The sequence below is a fragment of the Apodemus sylvaticus genome, chromosome 7 (assembly GCF_947179515.1).
Source record: "Apodemus sylvaticus chromosome 7, mApoSyl1.1, whole genome shotgun sequence".
In the NCBI taxonomy this organism is placed as follows: Eukaryota; Metazoa; Chordata; class Mammalia; order Rodentia; family Muridae; genus Apodemus; species Apodemus sylvaticus.
In genome coordinates, this window is record NC_067478.1 from 126,161,556 (window position 1) to 126,181,875 (window position 20,320).

The window sequence follows — 20,320 nt, forward strand, 5'->3', positions numbered from 1 at the left end:
ATGTAGTAGTCACAGAGGGAAAGCACTCCTTCCCTACACCATGTTGGGACAGGTTGAGTAATTATAAGGGAATCATCAACTATAGAGGACTATCAACATAGAGGAGTCAACTACAAAGGGTTTATCTCCAAACCCACTTGCAATTGACAAAAAGAAAACTGTTTGCCTCTTCTCTGCCCCATTCGAACATCCTTTGACCTTTTAAGGTATACACACTCTGTCAATGCAGAGACATGTGGAGCATGCTACACAGTGATGAATATTATAGGGCTGAAACTAGGATGTCATCTGGAGATAAAAGTCAGAATCCAACTGTAGGCTTTTGGGAGGGCAAGAGCTTAGGTGTTACCTCAACTTTCTGAGGGTGGGTGTTTCATTTGTGAAAGATTTTATCAAAAATTATTGATAAAGGTGAGAGAAAGGGAGATTCAAGTAGTGCAATCTCCTACCTGTACTCATAGGCATGAAATAACTATTCAGTTAGAAAAACAAGGAGGATGATGATGATCATTTTAAAACTGTAAGTCTCTTAGAAGATAGCTACGCAGAGAATACCTGTCTCAAAAAAAGAAGATATTGTATAATTTGCTATTGACAATACAAGAAATGAAATGTCCCTGTGTGTTTTTCAAAGAAGTTTTAATGTGATTCCTCATAGTCTGCTGTTTGTGAGATTTTTTCATAGACACACAACACAAATATTAACTCATCCAAGACAGTAATTCAAGGGCAGACTGACTGAGTAACCATTCAACCAAAGTCCTATTTGGCACACCAATTAGTTCATTGGTTTTTGTTTATTTTTTATTTTAGAATAGGGAGAAGTATTACTTCCAAGAGCTCTTCTTCCTGGAGGCACTATTATGATGTTAATAGTGTCTTAGTTACCAAAAATTAAAAGGCCCACCCATTGCTAGTATCTGTTTATTAATTTCAAAATAGTATTTAAGGTTATCTAACACTTGTGATAAGACCAAAATTGCCATTGTTTTATGAAATATTGAGAAGTTACCAAATAGCAAGGTCCAGAAAACGTTCCTGCTCCTCAAATGAAAAGTTTAGTTCCAGAATACAAGATTCTGATTTCTTGTCTATCTTTAAATAATTTTTCTTTTTTTATTGAGTGTCTTCTTCATTTACATTGCCAATGGTAAAACCTTTCCCAATTTCCCCCCTCCAAAAAGCCCCCCTCACCAAAGATTACCAACCCCTCCTCCCACCCCTGCCTCCATGTATATGCCCCCCTACCCAACACACTCCCACCTCCCCCCTACCTACCCCTGTCCCACCCCTGTCTGTTTCCCTTTGTTGTGGCCTCTATTGAGCCTTTACCTGATCAAGGACCACTCCTCCCACTGATGTCCAACAAGGCATTCCTCTGCCACATTTTTGACTGGAACCATGTGTACGCCTGGATTGATGGTTCAGTCCCTGGGAGTCTTGGGGTGTCTGGGTGACTGAAGTCATTGTTCTTCCCATGGCGCTGTAAACCCCTTCAGCTCCTCTAGACCACCCTCCAGATCCTCCGTTGGGGACCCCAAGCCCAGTCCAATAGTTGGTTGCTAGTTTCTGCCTCTGTATTTGTAAGGCTCTGGCAGGGCCCCTTCTTGAAAAAAAGACATACATACATACATACATACATACATACATACATACATATATACATGCATACATACATATATGCATACATACATATATACATACATGCATGCATATATACATACATATATACATACATACATACATATATACATACATACATACATACATACATATATAAACTTCCTAGGCATTGTCTACAAAATGAAAATTCTCAAGCTCTTATTTCAAATCTATAAATTCTGTGGCTTAGAAAAAGCTCAGAAAAATGTATGTTGCACTACAGAGATGCCAGAAATGTCACTGCTCATAGAAGTTTGGAACACACTAACAGTCTTTTCCTTATCAACTAGAAATTCATTGAAAGGTGGGTACCTAGTTAGCATCATTAAACAAGGATGAGAATGCAATAGATGATGTTTTTATTTTTAAATATACATATTTAGTCTTATTTTAGAATACTTCCATGAGGAGTTTTGTAAAGTATATTTCCTTTTTTATTTCTAGATTGATCAGAAGTGATGGTGTTCAAATATTAAGACAAAGGCTATTCTAAAATGGTTTGCTATGAAATATTATTCACTCATTTATTTTAAGCATATATCATAATATGCTGTTTTAAGTAGTATTCTAAGCTGTGGCATTGTATTATCAAAAATATCACTTGTGCAATTCCTGTATCAAAGTTCTGTGTGTAAGCTCCAAGGAGGAGAGCTAGCACCAGGACATTACTCTTGAATGGATAATTTCTATTTTTGATTTCAGTTCTGAATGAATAGTACATGGTGTGATAAACACAGAACCCAATGGCTTTGCCCAGACAGGGTGTTCAGGAAACTTTAAGGAGACAAAGCTTGAACAGAGCATTGGATGTACAGTCTGTGCAGATGTTAAAAAGGCAAACTGAGCAGAAGCAGCAATTTCAAACAGAAGAATTAGGTAATATATGTGATAGACAAAATAAAAAGATAGGTGAGTCAAGACAATGATGATATTAATTAGTTAAATATAGATAGATGATCAATGATAGATGGATAGATATGATAGATATATGGTTAGTGGATAGATATAAATAAATAGATAAATGATTGATAGATGATAGGTGATAGTAGATAATAGATTGAGTGGTTGATTGATTGATTGACAATTAATAGCGAGATATGAATAAATGCTTAGATTTACCAAATAGTTAAAAGCAAAATTATTTTTCAAAAATCCATCATACCTACTTATTTTTCCTTTCTATCCTTGACTGTCTGTGGTAAGATGAGCTGCTTATTCTCATGTGACTAAACACATTAGGAAAGGCTCAATTTATTTAGGTGAATAAATAGTAAATAATCTAAGGCATCTTCCTCTCTTTCTGGGGGATATTCGTGGCAGCAAGCATTTAATAGGCACATAAATCAAGCTCAGCACAACAGTCAAGGAAGCTGAACTTGTCCAGTCCAGGATGCCCACAAAATTATATGTCCATGACATACATACTTTCATGTATAAGAATAACTTGCTATCAATGACATGCTTTCTGAATAAATATATACTCTTTTTCGTTGTAATTGTAAAAGTGTTAACTTAACAAACATTTATTAACATGTTTATTAATATGTATTAATATATAGTATACCATGAAATCAGTCATAGTATTGATTAATATTAGTTTTGATGATAGACACCATTGCTCAGATTGCTATTACCTGTAATATCAATACTGAGAAGACTGAGGCAGGACTCCTATGAGTTCTAGGCCAGTCTGAGACACAGTAATAGTATTAACCACACAAACACACACAAGGACATTGAATACACATACATACATACATAATATACATGTGTGCATATATACATATATCTTTTATTGAAAAATTGTTTATTATCAGTTGAGCCTATGCAAAATGGTACTTTGTAGTTTTGTTTTGTTTTTCTGGTTGTTAACATTTTTTTCTTTTTATTAACAATCCAGCCATAGTCCCCCTTGTAGTGGTGGCTCTTCACCAATGAGGAAGTTACATGATAAAAATAAAACAAGTTCTTTGTCGAGTTCTTGGGTTCATTTATCATACTACTCTATTGTACAGGTAGTAACTGAGGCTGAGCTTCATCATGTCTCTGAAGAACATGAGTAGGACATTTTCTCTTCAATAATGGGCACACCCATTTTTTCTTACGTAAAGAAGAATTGTGTGTGCGTTCAGTGGATGTGACTGACATCACCCAATAGTTGCAGAACTGACCACAGAATTAGGGATTTGCATTTAGGAGAGCAATGTCATACACGCATATGTATAAATAAAATGCCAAAAAAGAAGTTATTTCTATCAAGTTTTCACTTTAGATTTTAAAGAACTTAAAAATGAGTCCTATTTAATATTTGAAGTCCCAGAAACTTTAGTTCTTCCTCTTAAAATTTTCACTGTGAAAAAAAAAAAACCTAGGAAATCCCTGCCACATGTGAAAAAATGAAAATAAATGGAATTATTTCATAATATAAAAATAAAGCTTTACAGTAGGATATTTTTGAAACATGAATTCTTAGAATCAGGAAGAAGTTAAGATTAGTCTAGAGATTTCTAGAAAACTACTTGGCTTAGAGGTAGCTATACCCTTGTCTCCTCTGTGAAGTACTGGAATAGAAAGTCAGTTCTAAAGCCTGCCCTGCAGCTGCTGTCCAGACTGGCAGGGAGAGTGGGGAAGAATACCGCAGGAAGACTATGATCCCAGTGTCACCACCTGACTAATGTGCCTGGCTGTGGACTATCCCAGCATCCATTCTTATACGGAAACCCAAAAGAGCAGTGGCGCTCTCTCACCAGCCATCTGGGGCTAAAGGACGCAACTTCCTGATGAGAACAAGAAAGGAATCAAGCTGGATGACTCCAGTTATTCAAAAACTCTCAGGCTCTGTCATGCTACTTAATTAGTGTCAAAATAATGTGTCCTTGTTTCAGGTCACGATCAGAATAATAACAAGCTTTAAGTTGTAAGGAGACAGATCCTTTCCCCAGGTAAAGTCAGCAGCTCATCAAGAAAAGCAAATGTTTTGCTAGGAGGTACCCAGGGCAGATTGCTTCTTGGTTAGCGATGGGAGCCCCGGTCAACATCCCCCCCTCACAGCACTGGCTTGGACATATGCAGGTTCTGTGAAAGCTGCCACAGTACCTGAAGAATGATCAGAATACATTGTAAAAAGCCCATTCTTTGGTAAGTAAAAATAAACAGAAAGAAAGGAAAGGAAACTTTGTAAGTGAGGAAGAGGAGTGAGGGTGTTCTCACATCAAAGCCATTCTCAGGGACCTTGATGAGGGAGCAGTGATCCCATAATCCCATAGCTTCTTCGCTTTTCCTTTGCTACGGAGTCCTGAGCATGGGGACATTAAATAGACCACTGCTTCCATTGTAAGCAGCCACTTTTCCAATAAAGTATTCTTGCTTGTCTTCCTGTTCATCAGCAAAGTATTCATTTTAGTGTACCTATTTAGCACATCAGTAGCATGCTTCCCCTTGTGGGGTGGGGTTCTGATTACTGTGCATCTGTTCTTATGACTTCTTACAGAATGTCCCGAGATTCCTACAGAATAAGTGGTGCCTATCTCATACGCAGACACTAGCCACTCTCATAAATACATTGGCACTAATGCATTTGTCTTTCAATAATCTATTTTCAAAGACGGTTTTCTGTAAATTAGCTGCAAAAGCCTTTCAGAAAAGCAATGTTTACTACCTAATTTGATTAAAAAAAAAAAAAACAAGAAACAGAAAAACCAGGGACATTAGGAACAAACTTTAAAAACAAAGACAGTTGATACATTAATATGTTAATGCATTCACTCACTCTAAATTCAAAGAGGAAGCTAATTGAGCCAGCAGTCAGCATATATTGTCTAAAAATATTTTCTTTATGAATAAAGCATTGATAAGCCAATATTAATATAATAACAGTAAATTGTTTTCACCTCTATTATAGCTGGAAATTATGGTTAATTTTTCTTAAAATGGAAATCACAAAGCCAGATTATTTTAGAGTAGCATTGCAATAATCTATTCATAAGAATTCTTTCATATTTATAAGGATTTCATATTTATAAGGAAAAAAATTATTTTCCCATAGGCTACAATGCTCAAAGTTCCTAACAAGGCTTACTATGAAATCCCCCCGCCCCCCCTTTTTTTTTCTCCATTTGGTAGCTATTCTGTCATTTTTATTGCCATTCTAAACCTGACTAAAAAATCATTAATGCAAATATGCTTTTGAAAGAAACCATTACATGAGTTCCCTGTGAAACATGATGGTCATGTTTTAAAACATTCTTTCCTTTGTTCTATGGCATTGCTAATTCAGAATGTAGCCTGCTCTATCTAACCTTCCATCTTTTTATCCCTCTTCCATCTTTCTGTGCTTCGTGCTTTCTTTCACAGGGCCTAATGGCATATCAAGTACCAATTTGGCTGTTCATAAGAGTGCAAATTTTAGGCAAATGATTACAACCAATAGAACAACTGCTATGAGGTACAAAATGCTCTCTTTTTTTTTTCCAGCCAGTCAGGGATGGTTTATTGAACACACACTCTAAAACTGATCCATTAGGTCCGCAAAATGCACTCTTTAAAAAAAATATTTTATTTGTTTATATTTCAAATGATATTCCCCCTGACCAGTTGCCCCTTCACAAACCTCCCATCCCATCCCCGTCTTCCCCCTCCTCTTTGTCTCTATGAGGATGTTCCTCCACCCACTTACACACTGCTGCCTCAACCCTCTAGCATTGCCCTATGCTTGGGCATCAAGCCTCCCTCTCTTCCCGTTGATGTTAGATAAGGCTGCTACATATGTATCTGGAGTTATGGCTCCTTCCATGTATACTCTCTGGTTGGTGGTTTAGTCTCTGGGGCTGGAGAAATGGCTCAGTGGTTAAGATCACTGGCTGCTACTACAGAGGTCCTGAGTTCAATTCCCAGCCATCAAATGTTGGATCACAACCATGTGTAATGGGATCTGATACCCCCTTCTAGCATGTAGGTTCACATGCCAACAAAATGCACTCTTGGAGCACTTGAAAGTGGTGGCTTCTGCCTGATATATCTTTGTGTGAAAAGCTTACCTTTGCCACTGCTTTTTAACACACTACCTGCTGAAAACTAATCTTGTCTCCCCCACCAAATACAATAGCACTCAGTAGATGCTTCCTTGTTAAGTAGATTATCTTTAGGATAGCATGGTTGTGACTTCCTCTACAACAGTGGTTCTCTCAACCTTCCTAATGCTGTGACTCTTAAATACAGTTCCTCTTATTGTGACCCCCAACCATAAAATTATTTTTGTTGCTTTTTCATAACTATAATGTCACTACTATTATGAATTGTAATGTAAATGTGTTTTCTAATAGTCTTAGGTGACTCCTCTAAATGGACTTTTGACTCCCCTAAGGGGTCATTACCCACAGGTGGAGAACCACTACTCTAAAGAGTAACCTGAAAGTCATTTTAAAAGTAGTGCTTTATTACTGAGGACTGAAGAGAAATTAGTCTGTGAAGGGACGGGAGGCAGACTTGATGCTGAGAGGCACTAGCTGCTTCCAGAGGACCAGGGCCAGATGCCAGCACCCACATTGTGACTAACAATGATCTGTAACTCCAGTTCCAACATATTTAATGCTTTCAGTGATGAACATAAATATGTGTATGTGAATACTCACACAAATAAAAGAAAAAAATAAATCTTTTAAAAAAGAAATATGCATAAAATTAAAGTTTAAATGTGATGTTTTCATCTCCAAGTAATAACTTAATGCACTTCTTTCTGCTGTTTTTCTGCATATTTGACAAATTATTATATACAATTTTGCATTGTACATGATGTTAAATAGACTCTAACATTAACTTAATGGCTGCTTAACATTTTGTCAGAAGATTTATAATTTAAATATTACATGATTTACAATTATACATGAGTGATCAGCCAAGATAGTATAATGGATACATAAATCATTGTTACTGTTTATTTTGCTGCAAATATATTTTGGTAAGTAGATGTAAATAGAGAAAGGTTCTTGAAGATATATGCAGAAAAAGAAAGCACATTTTCAGTTGAAGCATAGGAAATACTGAATAATTATTAGCTGTAATCTTAAAATATGCTAATCATCTCCCATGAACTTTAGTACTCAGAAGGAAAAATCACTCTCATTTCCCCACATGACCTTAAGTTTCCATGTAGGCATTTGTAAATAAATGTCAATTGAAGAGATAAATAAGTAGAATGCTAAAATTTAACAGAACAACAACATACTGTTGATGGAGATAAAGAAATAAATTGGACCATGACTTCTTATATAAACACATCATCAAAACTTCTAAAATGTTTTAAAAGCCTCTGGGGAGCCCTTCCTCAGAGTTCCCTATAAGCAAGCCCACACAATAAAGATTTTTGAAGCATGTTCCAATTAGCCACCATTGTCTTCAAATTAAGTCACTTTAAAATCCGTGCACCTCATCTGTCAGGGCTTGAGCAGCTGAGAAGCTCAGCCAATCTGCCCTAATATTTTCTCCCATGCATGCCTACAGAAGCAGGCGGTCTTTGAGGGACTGGGCTGGACTGCATGGGAGAGCTGGGAACAAGTTAAAGGTTTCTTTCCCTGTATGCCTCCATCAAAATGGCTTTGGAGTTTCTTACAGAATGGTTGCTTCAGTATAATTTGACTTCAAAACTGCCAACTAGCATAAGCCCTAAATGTTATTTCAGAAGAATAGGGGAATATCAGAAGCTTCTAATGACCTCACCTCAAGAGTCCAACAGTGCTTGATACTTTTACTGTTATGGCTAGAATCCAGTGGTCATGGGCCAGCTCAGATTCAAAAGGGAAAAGGAGCAGACTTCACTATTCAATGGAGGAATGGATTAAATGGACAGAGAGGGATGGGGATGATGCCAATCTCCCTCTGCATGGAATTCGTCTGCTGTCCATCAGGCACTTGTCTCTTCTGCATACTTCATGCATCACCTGCACTTTCTTTAACTCATACCCTCTCTTTCCTTCCCTCACTGGAAACTCTTTTCCATATTAATAGTTAAAGGAAGGTCTGCGTATCCCTTGCTACTTTCCAAAATCAGATTTTGTTTTCAGATCCATACTTATAGGTCACCTCAGCCATCCATTACTACAATGGCTGTGGCAAGTAATTTCCTTTAATTTGAATAGATGCTCACATTTCCAGTGCCTAGCACAAAACCAAATATATTGTCTGAAAAATTATCAACTGAAGAGTCTCTTTGAAGTTCATGATCACCTCCTTAAAATAGCAAACCAATAATAGTAAAGTAATAATTAATGTCTAGGAAGCATATAGCATGTCATCTTAGTGTATTATACTGTGGAGAGACTTTGGTATCTATTGGTATTATTGTAGTAATCAAATAGCATTCATAATTTGGCATGGTTATATTGTTCTTACAGATGTTTCCCTATACTCCTGTCTACAGTATAATACCTTCCTACACACCTTCTTCAATACCTGTATCTCTTCTCTTTTCCTCCCTATGCCACATTAATAACTTCATAAACATTACTGTGCTTCAACATAGTTATACACAGTCCTGGATTATCCACACTAATAATCATATTCTTCACAAGCCAATTTTCTATTCAAAACTATCCCACCTACACACACCCACACCCACACACACACACACACACACACACACAAGTCATAAATTCTGCCAGTTGCCCTTCACGACACAAACCCAACTCTTTGGTCTCCTTTCTGCAGTAGTAGCCATTAGCACCTCCTGACTTCTCCTGAATCCCACAGTAATTCACCTTTTCTACATCTTTGGTGATAAGCAGTGAGGCTTATATGTCCAACCCATCCTTCTGACTTCTTTGCTAGACGCTGTTCTGGCTGTTCAAAATGCGCTTATTGGTTCAGTTTCTCCTTCATAATGATACAATTCAACTGGACCTGAAAAAACATTGTGATTATCTGTATTTTTCTCTTGCTTCCTTTCATTACAAGTCTACTCGAAGCCTTTCCCGCTGCCTTCCTGTCCTCAAGCTCTCTTTCACTACGCATATCCTCCAGCTGGAGGCTCAGTGAAGAAAACAAAGATTACCTTCCAGAACAAGCTCTGTGCTTCCTTCCTTGTCATTTCGGAGTCGTTCCTTGTTTCATTATTTCACTGTTGCTTCCACCACCTCACGTAGAGGAAAAGCGGCCACTTCTCAAGGCTTCGCCCCACTCCTTCGTTCACAGCCCCAACTCTATCACTTCATGACAGAATAGTCTCTAACTTTCAATCTTCAACTCTCACCAACCCGCTCAGGGAAAAATACTCATATACTGTCTCTTAAAAATGCCATTTGCATGTCAAGGCTTTAAGGTACTCTAGCTTACTGTTCCTTTCTTTAGTCCATAGAAATCTCGATCATCAAATCCAGAAAGTAATTTTCCACATACATATCAATTCATAGATTAGTAACTGAAAATACTTCTAGGTATATAGTCTTTATACAGTATAGAAACAGTTGTACAGCTTGCATAGTCCACATTATGTAACATGCATTTAACCACAAAAAAATCTTGTTGTTTCCTTTAATCAATAAAATGTAAATAGTCATACATTTTAATGCACTTAACAATGATTTTTAGACATAATTAAATAATGAGACATTTCTCCTGAAATCATATTCTGGTTATTACTTGAAAACAAAATGTACTCAGTGGTTGTCTACCTCCATGTCTACCAGTTTTCTCTGTTCCATACTATCATTTAAAGATCAAAAGATCTAAACTTCTGTGAGTCACTACCACTCTGCTTCATCGCTTACCCCAAAGCAACATAATTATACATGCCTTAGAAGTCTTACAGAGCACTTTGGGTGGAGAGCCTCACAGTCCTCATAGTTCTACTATTTCAGAGTTGTGCACCCTCTTGGCCAAAATGCGAGTTGTTCTAGAGAAAGCATCGCATGCCTTGCATATTGTAAGGATTCCAAGCTCAAACATTTACCCCATCCACCAATAGCTCTTTATTATAAATGGTATCGTGTCCATTCCTGAAGCATTGCCTGCCTGTTGCTGCCTCTGCCTGTTAACTGTGATTGATTTTAACAACCACAGTTCATATTGACATTCATATCATTGTGTCTGCTTCTGATTATTTTTCCTTTTTCTATAAAATATAATGCTAATTGAAAGTTGCCTCTAGTCACAAAGTGTCAGAAAAATATAATATGTAATTAAAATCCTCTACAGAAATTATAGAAAATAACTTGTATCCCATAACTTTCTGCTGTCAATTTTCATTACTAAGTATGTATTTTGTTTAGACAAACACATCATCTGATGAGATCCACATTAGAAATATGATCTCTTCTGGCTGCTTATTGTTCTCTGCACTTAGCTTCATCCACTGTCTTGCCTGTAGGTCCCCCGGGGCCGCCTGGAGTGGTCATAGTGGAGGAGATCACGGAAAGCACGGCCACTCTCTCGTGGAGTCCAGCAACTGACAACTACAGCCCCATCTCTTCCTACAACCTTCAGGCTCGCAGCCCCTTCTCCCTGGGCTGGCAAACAGTGAAGACAGGTAAGAAGCCCACAGACAGACACAGAAACAGCACCTTGGAGCAGTAGATGCATTTACTTTAAAGCTCACTCAAAATCATTTGCCATCTGTAGAAATCCATTATTCTTTACAACGTTGACCACTGTGGACTACTTCCCTGTGCCTTCTAAAAGCAAACTCCCTTCCTCTCTTCTGTTCACAGTTTGCAAAGAGGCCACATTGTGTCTCTGTTTGTGTGTTGAACAAACTTTCAGATTTGCAAAAAGTAGCAAAATTTACATTATGCACAAAATCCCTGTGGAGCCACTCCCCAGCTTCCCTCAATTATCACACTGTGTATGACTCAAGAACAGTCATCACACCAGAAATGGGACATTGAGCAATGCTCTTGGATAAGCTCCAGGGCTCACTAGGAATTCATCAGTTTGAGATATAGTCATTTTCAGGATGCAACTCTAGGGAAATTTTTTGCATTCTATTATATAAGCACATGTACATAGCAAAGGATTAGGATATAGAACTGCCCACGTCTTGGAAACTTCTGCAGTGTCTTTATAACCCCATGTCAGTTTTATTTATAAAATGAAAATCTAACATGAATGTGTGTCTTCAAACCGTGGATCTTAATGTTTGCTTTTAAACATGTTTTGTTTTAATTTTATTATTTTGATTATTTTCATCACTAGTAATTTACTTTGAATGTTATAAAACTGCCTTTCCCCAAGCTTTGTAATGTTACTGGAATTGTGGCAATGATATGGAAAGTAGCACTCCCCAATGGCTACAAGATATGTATTTAGCATCACGTTCAAATAAACTCGAAGACTGGAGGAAAAGTTTTCAGAAGCAATGGTCCACATAGTGTGGATGCATGTTTCTGCTGTATTTTAGAGTTAATTCAACTGCTTAGAAGTAAAATATGAAATTCAAGCTAGACATGATGGTAGATCCCTACAGCCTCTGCACTTGGAAAGCAGAAGCAGGAGGACTGCTATATGTTTTAATCTAGCCTAGGCTAGCCAAATTTGTTACATATCAAAAACCTATCTCAAACAAGAGCAAATAAGTAATGTGAAAATTCTCAAGATGATATATGAGTTCATTAAGAATGAAACCAAGATGCAGTGCTGTGGCTATAGAGTGGTCTACGGTTTCCAACTAAATGACATCTTGGCACATTTAGTTTCACTCAGAATACAATTATGTTGACAGAAAATATATTTTCCTACAGAACATAGTTCAGATCTTACTTAATACTAGGTTGCTGCATGAACTTAAACATCACAATGGTTATCATTTTAGTATGCTGTATGTATAAACATTTCCCATAAATATTTAAAGCACTACCCTCATTCTGGTATCCACTGTAACTGTGTGAGGACAACTGTAGCCCCAAAGAAATAGAAGATGTGATCTGGTTGGTAGACATGGGAAGAACACAAATTCAGACCTCATAAGCAAATTGATTTTTAAGAATTCCTATCCACCCTTGCCCAGTTTTCACTTAATTTTACTGTTATTCCTCAAAGACTTGCTTCAAAGCTATGACATAGAATGAGTTGTGTATCTGCTGTATTCTTACACATGCCACCCCCTGCCAATGCATGTCTCACCAACTGAACAACTTATTTTTGGGAGAGATCCTTAAGAGTACGTGTATATTTCCTGAGTCACTCAATGATTTCCTAATGCGATCTTTCTTATAGCCTGCCTAGTACAGCCATGGGTTCCTTAGCTGACTTATTCTCTGATTCCAGCCAATCATATTGTATTGTTGCTCTCTTGATACATCTGCTTCTACAGGAGGTAGAAAAGATTAGGAGGAAAACTTATTTTGTGTTTGTTGATCACTCTCTATTAGAAAGCTGTAACTTTTTCTATCTAAAATAATTTAAATAATGGAGATACTTTTAAGTTTTAGCTCTAATTTAATTTTCTTCATGGAAGTATTTATTTTTAAAAACTAAGAGTGTGTTTTATTTGTAAAGAAATATAATTTTCAAAATCATAGCACTATCTATATACTTTTTTCCTACCATTCGCAGAGTAAAGGATCTTGCAAATTGATTCTTCATCTGATTCCTTTCTTTAAACCTCAGAATTCATAGAAATAGTGGTAAAGGCACACCATCCCCAGGACAAGGGCACAGAGGTGTCCTCAAGTCCTCGATGATCCAAAGAATCTGTTGTTAATGCTTCTTGGATTTAGCCTCCCAGTGTGTAATCAGGCCATAATTTTATTGTCTATAATGGGGGAAAAGATCCCTATCTGTGCAGCACCTTTATAGGGAGTTTCTTGTTTTTTTGAATTATTCTCAAAATCTAAAATAACTCAAGTAAATAACTTCTAATCCTGACATACATTGGAAGAATTGATGAGTATGCAGTTTAAAAATTTGATGTCAATATAACTTATAAGCTTCTTGGAAAAGATTTAGCATTCTTTTATGTACAAAAATGAATGTGAATTCCTTACATTTTGTTAATTAAAACAAAAATTTGAGCATGGGCTTTCTAACTAAGCATATCTTAGAATGGACTTACAAATTCATGTTGTAGAATTGGCTTAAACATTTTTTTGCCTGCAAGGAAGATCCAAAATTAAATAAGAATAATCTGTTTATTTGGAAGAAATTATGAAACAATCTTTGAGAGGGGGAAACAATTTCATCTCTGAGTCCCTTTTCCAATTAAGCAAATTAATTGTGCCTTAAAAATGCGGTGTTCTTCATGCTACTGAAAATTTTTTCTGTGTGTATTTAAGATTATCAAAGACCAGAGACATCATTGATCTTTTTTTGTACAACTCCAGAATGTCTCTGAAATATTTACCATTGGTTTCTGTTGTCTTTCTATTGGTATGTTTTCCATGAGCCAATTGGTTGATTAAATTCTGCAATTTGACAATAGCTTGTCAAGTATTTTATTAAATTCTTGGATGTAATGATTTTACTAGAAACCCCATTCCAATGGGATTCTCCTCTTTTTCAGCATGTACTTACTGGCTGTCTTTAAAAGCTGCTATCATTTTTTCTGTGATTCATGCATTTTCCTTGAAAGCAATCTATACTCAGGGCTCCAGCAACAATATCTTTATGAAAAGATGCCAGTAAGGCTATTAAGTATTCTTACCTGGAAAAAAATCCATTGTCTTTAATCGCTTCAATATTCAAAAACAAAATTCTTGACTTGATGAAGACAATTTGTTTGCTTGTTTTTGAAACTATGCTTCAACTAATGTTTTTGAAAGTATATCCCTTATGAAAAAACAATGAACTTAGAGTCACCTAATTAATTATGTTATAAGTTGATATATAATTTATGCTTCAATACTGAAACATGAGACTGGTTAGATGGCACAATGCTACTTGCTGTGTAAGCTTGGGGACCTAAGTTCAAATGTTCAGCACTCACATGGGACCAGGCTGCACATGTCTGTAATTGCAGAATTGAGAGAAGGAGACAGGTGGATCCTGAGAACTCAAATCCCAGACCTCACCAAGTGGTGAGATTTCAGTTCATTGGGGTGCCTCATCTCAAGGTAGTAAGGCACTGAGTCGTAGAGGAAGACAGCTTTCTCTGGTTGCTACAACTGTGTGGTATGTACACAGGCACACTCATATGCATGCCCCTGGCACAGCACACACACACACACACACACACACACACATCAGAGAATATTCCAATTCTAAGAAAATGAGTTTAAACCAGAGAAGACTATTAAAGTCCAGCAGTGGAATACTCTAGTTGCAAAAGCACATGGCTAAGATGAATCAGGGGAAAGTGGCTGAGAGGGAGTAATATGTAATGTAAAAATGAAGTCAAGTCAAGTACAGTTCTTTCCTGGAAAACAGAAAGTATACCAAGGGAGAGAGATGGCAGATGAGTGTGCTTGTGGTACTCATATATCCACTTAGAGCTGAAATCTATCATTGGATTTAACCATATGAAGGTCAGTGTCAGCCTGGAGAACTACAGTGGTGGGGTAGCTTGATAAGCATGGTCTGATAAGCAGTCAAGAGCAAATGGGACACAATTGTACAGACAGCTCCTGAGAAGTTGCCCCTAATCATCCTAGCTTGCCCCTAATCCTTACATGCTAACATTTCTAATTAAGATACATTCCTAATTTGTTATTGTGGACAGGAGACAAAATATATTTGTAAGAACTAGAAAAGTCTTTTGAATTCTTCCTAGAAATGGAAGAAAAACTGGTTCTAGTGTGAATTAGTCTCTTTCTAGGACTGGAGATGAAGAGATCAGTTTTAGTGCAGACAAAGGCTCTTCAGTAATCAGGTAAGAAGAATCCCAATGACCTGCAAACAACTTAAGCATATATGGTGCTCACTTCCTGAAAGTTCACTTTATCTTAGTAGTGATACTGGAGGCACATAATCATGTATTACAAGAAAGTAGGACCACATGATCTCATACAGTGAGGAAGTAGGGACAATTAACAGTGACATCACTGACCAACATACAGTTACAGTATTTCTCTAGCCTCTTCATGATGTGAAATGTGCTTCTTCTCTGTAGTGCCAGAAGTCATCACAGGAGACATGGAGTCAGCAATGGCTGTGGACCTAAACCCCTGGGTAGAATATGAATTCCGAGTGGTTGCTACCAATCCAATTGGGACAGGAGATCCAAGCATACCATCTCGAATGATCCGCACAAATGAGGCAGGTAAGGACCATGGCATAAGACTCCTGTTCCATATACTTCTCATCATTCTGAAAGCAAGTTGAATTAATCGCAATTGCTTCATGTACTTTTCTAGTATCCTAAAATTGCATCCTTAAAAGAATTCTTTTGTTTTCCCTCTTTCTATCCCTTTTTGTCACTTCTTCTACAAATAAGTGTTCACAAAATCTTCAATTTTCTCCCAGCCTTGTACCATGTTTAAGTTCTCATGAAATAGAGGCAATTAATCTATTCTTCTAAGAATCCATAAAATTCAGAGCAGACCAACTCACCAGCTTATTTCTCAATGACTGTCCTTCCCTTTAATTATAGTATACTTCCTTGGGGTCTTTTCTGCTGCCTCTACCACCTAACCTGTGCAAATTACACTTTGAAAAGGCAGGCAATTCCTGCTTAACTTGGTGACTTCAGGAAGTCTGGTGCATGAGCCACCTATATACTTAATACTTCAGGAAAACAAAAGGTTCCTAGTCATCCAGAATAAGTTTGCCTAATTGAAAATCTACCACAATTACCATGTAAAGGAAAGAAATAATTTTTTTAAAAAGCTAATCAGGATATCTTGCTATCATTCAGAAGGAACCATTAGTGGTAAGAACTAATGCTTTGTTATTATTATGGTTCTAGGGGGTATGGCAGAGTCTCATAGAGCCCAAACTAGACTTGAACTTCTTATATAGCAAAAAATAACCTTAAATTCCTGCTCTTGCTTTTTCCTTTACAAAGAATCTGGTTCTATGATCTATCCCTTATTCTCCTGTAAAATTATATATTACCTCCATTAAATAGACAATTTCAGAAATACTATGTGCTTAAAGAAATGGTAATTCTACTCTTTCTCATATTCTCTTGTCATATTTTACACAATATTATATTATCATATATTATGTATATGTATTTAAAACAAAGTACATAAGTAAATCATATATTGAGAAAATATCAAAGACATACTATAAAGAAAAATGAACATAAAATATTTGACATTGGTAGTGTGACCAGAACAGAGAAATATGAAGGGAAAGGTTGTAAATATGAAGAAAAATAAACAAATTCCATCATTTTATCTTTGGCCATTATGCATGATTCTCAACAAGAGCACTGACCATCAAGATGTCTATTTTCTCCATGATTCTGTATTTGACATATAAAATGATATCAGATGATAACATTGAATGTATTTCTTTCTTATTTCTGTACTTATGTTTTATATGCATTTTATATATGATATGTATACTATTATATTTTTGTTTTATGGTTTTTGACACAGGATCCTTCTAGGTTGGCCTGGAACTTGATATACAATACATCCTGTCCTAAAATCCATAAGTCTCCTACCTCAGCCTCCCTAGTGCAGGGATTAAAGGCATTCCCCACCACACCTGGGGATGTTACATTTTAGGAGCTTAATTTAAAAGGAAAGAAGGAAGGAAGGAAGGAAGGAAGGAAGGAAGGAAGGAAGGAAGGAAGGAAGGAAGGAAGGAAGGAAGGAGTTAGCTACAGAAAACTCAACCTTTCTGCTTTGCAACTTACTTCTTTTGATGTTTTCTCTTTTCTTCTTTAAATTATGTGAACTTCAAAGTGAATATTAACTGCTTGGTTAGATTTTCATACATCCATAAAATCAGCCACATTTTCATTGTGTCCAGATGTTCATTAACTAAAACCATAACAGGTGAGTCATTCTTCATTTTATGTGCTCACTCTGTGGAACCAAAATGATAGCTGACTGTAATACAGGCATGAATTTTCTAAGAACATTGCCTTACTTTACATACGGCTAATTGTGTTTAATCAAAGACAAAGGTTAGGGTGTAATTGGGAGACTATCTATAAATACACATTTTAAGCATCTACCATCAATTTGGGATGAGGAACCCTTCTAAATTTCTTAAGTATAAAGCTTCTTGAGCTATCAAAAATTTGTTAGCAAATCACCATTGCACTTTAATGTGTTTTAGTTAAAAATCATTTCAAGTGATGCATTTCCAAGACCTCATCGAGCTATAGAGCTGCTTCAGTCATGAACTGCTGTCTCTAAATTTTACTCTATATTCATACATGACATACTTTATTCCATTAAAGTCTTATAGAAGAAGAAAGTAATGGTCTTAAAAGTGCATGCAGAGCTGGCCTCTTACAGTGACGTGGGGAACGCAAGCTTTGCCCACTTTGTCCTGCTTGTACTTGAATGTCAATTTCAGCTTGGGCTCCTAATGGCATAGAAGCAAGTGTTGAGTTTTGCATCTGTTTCCTCAGGCAGCACAGATTAAAAGAGACACCAGTATTCTGAGCCAGCAGTCCTCAGTGGCATGCTCTGCCTCTGTTAAGTACCTATTTTATATTCCAAGATGAAACTGTTCTAATGGATCAACTAAACTTTGAAAATGGACAACTATAGGAGAGAAAAAACAGGTCTGAACACTAGGATGTTGAGATTATGAGCGATAATGCCTCTGTAAACTTCTCTTCATAAAATAAATCTAAATTTCAAAAAGAAAACTTGAATGAAACATCTCTTTCAAAAGTGCTCTTTCCCATACAAAGGAAGGAAGGAAGGAAGAAGGGAGGGAGGGAAGAAGGGAAGATGGAGGAAGGGAAGGAGAAAAAGATTTAATTTTCCTGTAGAATATATATGTAGATAGATAGATAGATAGATAGATAGATAGATAGATAGATAGATAGATAGATAGATAGATAGAGATAGAGATATTTCTACTCATCAAAACACTTTCTATCATCATTGAAAATAATATAACTAACTGGATAGGGTATGCTGGCACCAGAGAACATTGTCAAAGTATGTTATGTACTTGGATCAAGGGCTCCATATAAGACTTGGTACTTTGTAAATGAATGTACACCAATAAAAAGCTTTACACCAAAAAAGTATAAATTGATTCAGACCAACTTCTTGGCATAAGGAGGTCAAACTAGTATAGTAAATGGCTATTTTTACTTTGGTATGCATTTATATTTATGGAGCAATTTCAATTTTCTTACAAGTTTTAATTAGATTATACAGAGAGAAAGATATAAATAGATAACATGTTTAATTAATGAATTGTGCTGCTCTCTCAAACTAATGTGTAAATTTGGAACATAACAGTGTGAATGTTTTGTTATTTTAAAAATGTCACTAGAGAGATGACTATGGATTAGGAAATGCATCTTTAAAATATGAGATGGTTGAAACAGAAAAACACAATGAATGCTATAGTAGCAGCTGTTTCTTTTCTTTAACCTCAGCATTCTCCAAGTTACATATTAGAAACTTCCAAAGAGGGAACAGAAGGCAGGTAGGGTAGCTAACCATGTAACAGGTCTTTACACATAGTAATATGTATATGAAGTTTGTTGGATTAAGTGAGTTTAGATTTTAATGAATGTTCATTTACTAATATATTCAATATAGACAAGGCTGCCTAAGTCTTTCTTATACTTATTTATCAAATGAGAAAAATACCATGCTCTAGTCTTCTGTTGCTGTGGCAAACACCATAACAGGAACAGAAGGGTTTCCTTGGCCTCCCCTTCTAGGTCACAATCTGTCACTGGGGAAGTCTAGACAGTGGCTTTTAGTAGAAGCCATGGAGGAATGCTGCCTGCCAGCTTGTTCCTAGGCTCACTCACAGTCTGATGCTTGGCTAACTTTCTTAGACATTCCAGGACCAGAATCAATGGATGGCACCATCTTGGATGGGCTGCACCCTCCTACAGCAATGAATAATCAAATCAATGCCACACAGAGATACCGATACACCAATGTGATGTAGTCAATGCTTCAGTTGAGTCTCCTCTGTTTTCAACTGAAAACTGTGTCAAGTTGATAAATAGAGCTGATTGGGACAGCCTACTTGATCAGTGTTAAATAAGAGAATACATATGAATATTAATATCTATGCGATTATCACTATCACTAAATGAGTTATTATATTACAAAATGGTAATTTAAGCAATCGTGGTCATGTAAATTTTTCTTTTTATATTGATGATATGTTTTCAGCTAAATGTATTTGGATTCAATATCTCCCCTGAAAGCCCACTTTGACCCTCACACACAGCCATTACATTACCTAGTACAGAGTGTGTAAGGGGAAATTGATACTACTCCAGAAGTAACATTTTTCCCTGATTTTTGCAGCAAAAGAAGACTAAAGAAGCAGAGAAAAGAATCAAGTACTGAATAAAAACAATTTATCAAATTGCTTTTTCCAGAAATAGCTCTGTAGCTGCCTAGCACATTGAATTCTGTCCACTGTTATTTCTTGACTCTGAAATGGGAAATATGACACAAATATTTCTGGCCACACAAGAAAAGTATATTATCTGTGCATTTAAGAGATCAATGCTCGTGCAGCTAGCAGTATCAAATAAATGTGCAGATGAAAGCCCTTCCCAGATGCATACTGCCTACTTTGTAATACCTGCATAGATGATGTCATCTCTGTGGTCTCTCGA

The 20,320-nt window shown here is 36.5% G+C and overlaps 1 protein-coding gene across 1 annotated transcript in view; it reads left to right on the top strand.

Annotated features, from left to right (window-relative positions):
- Positions 1–20,320, top strand: part of Cntn5 (contactin 5) — a 515,033-nt gene that overhangs the window by 431,893 nt on the left and 62,820 nt on the right. The window contains exons 15-16 of the mRNA XM_052189412.1: positions 11,021–11,179; positions 15,695–15,844. Of these exons, the coding sequence (XP_052045372.1) occupies positions 11,021–11,179; positions 15,695–15,844 (309 nt within the window). The remainder of the gene's footprint in view (positions 1–11,020; positions 11,180–15,694; positions 15,845–20,320) is intronic.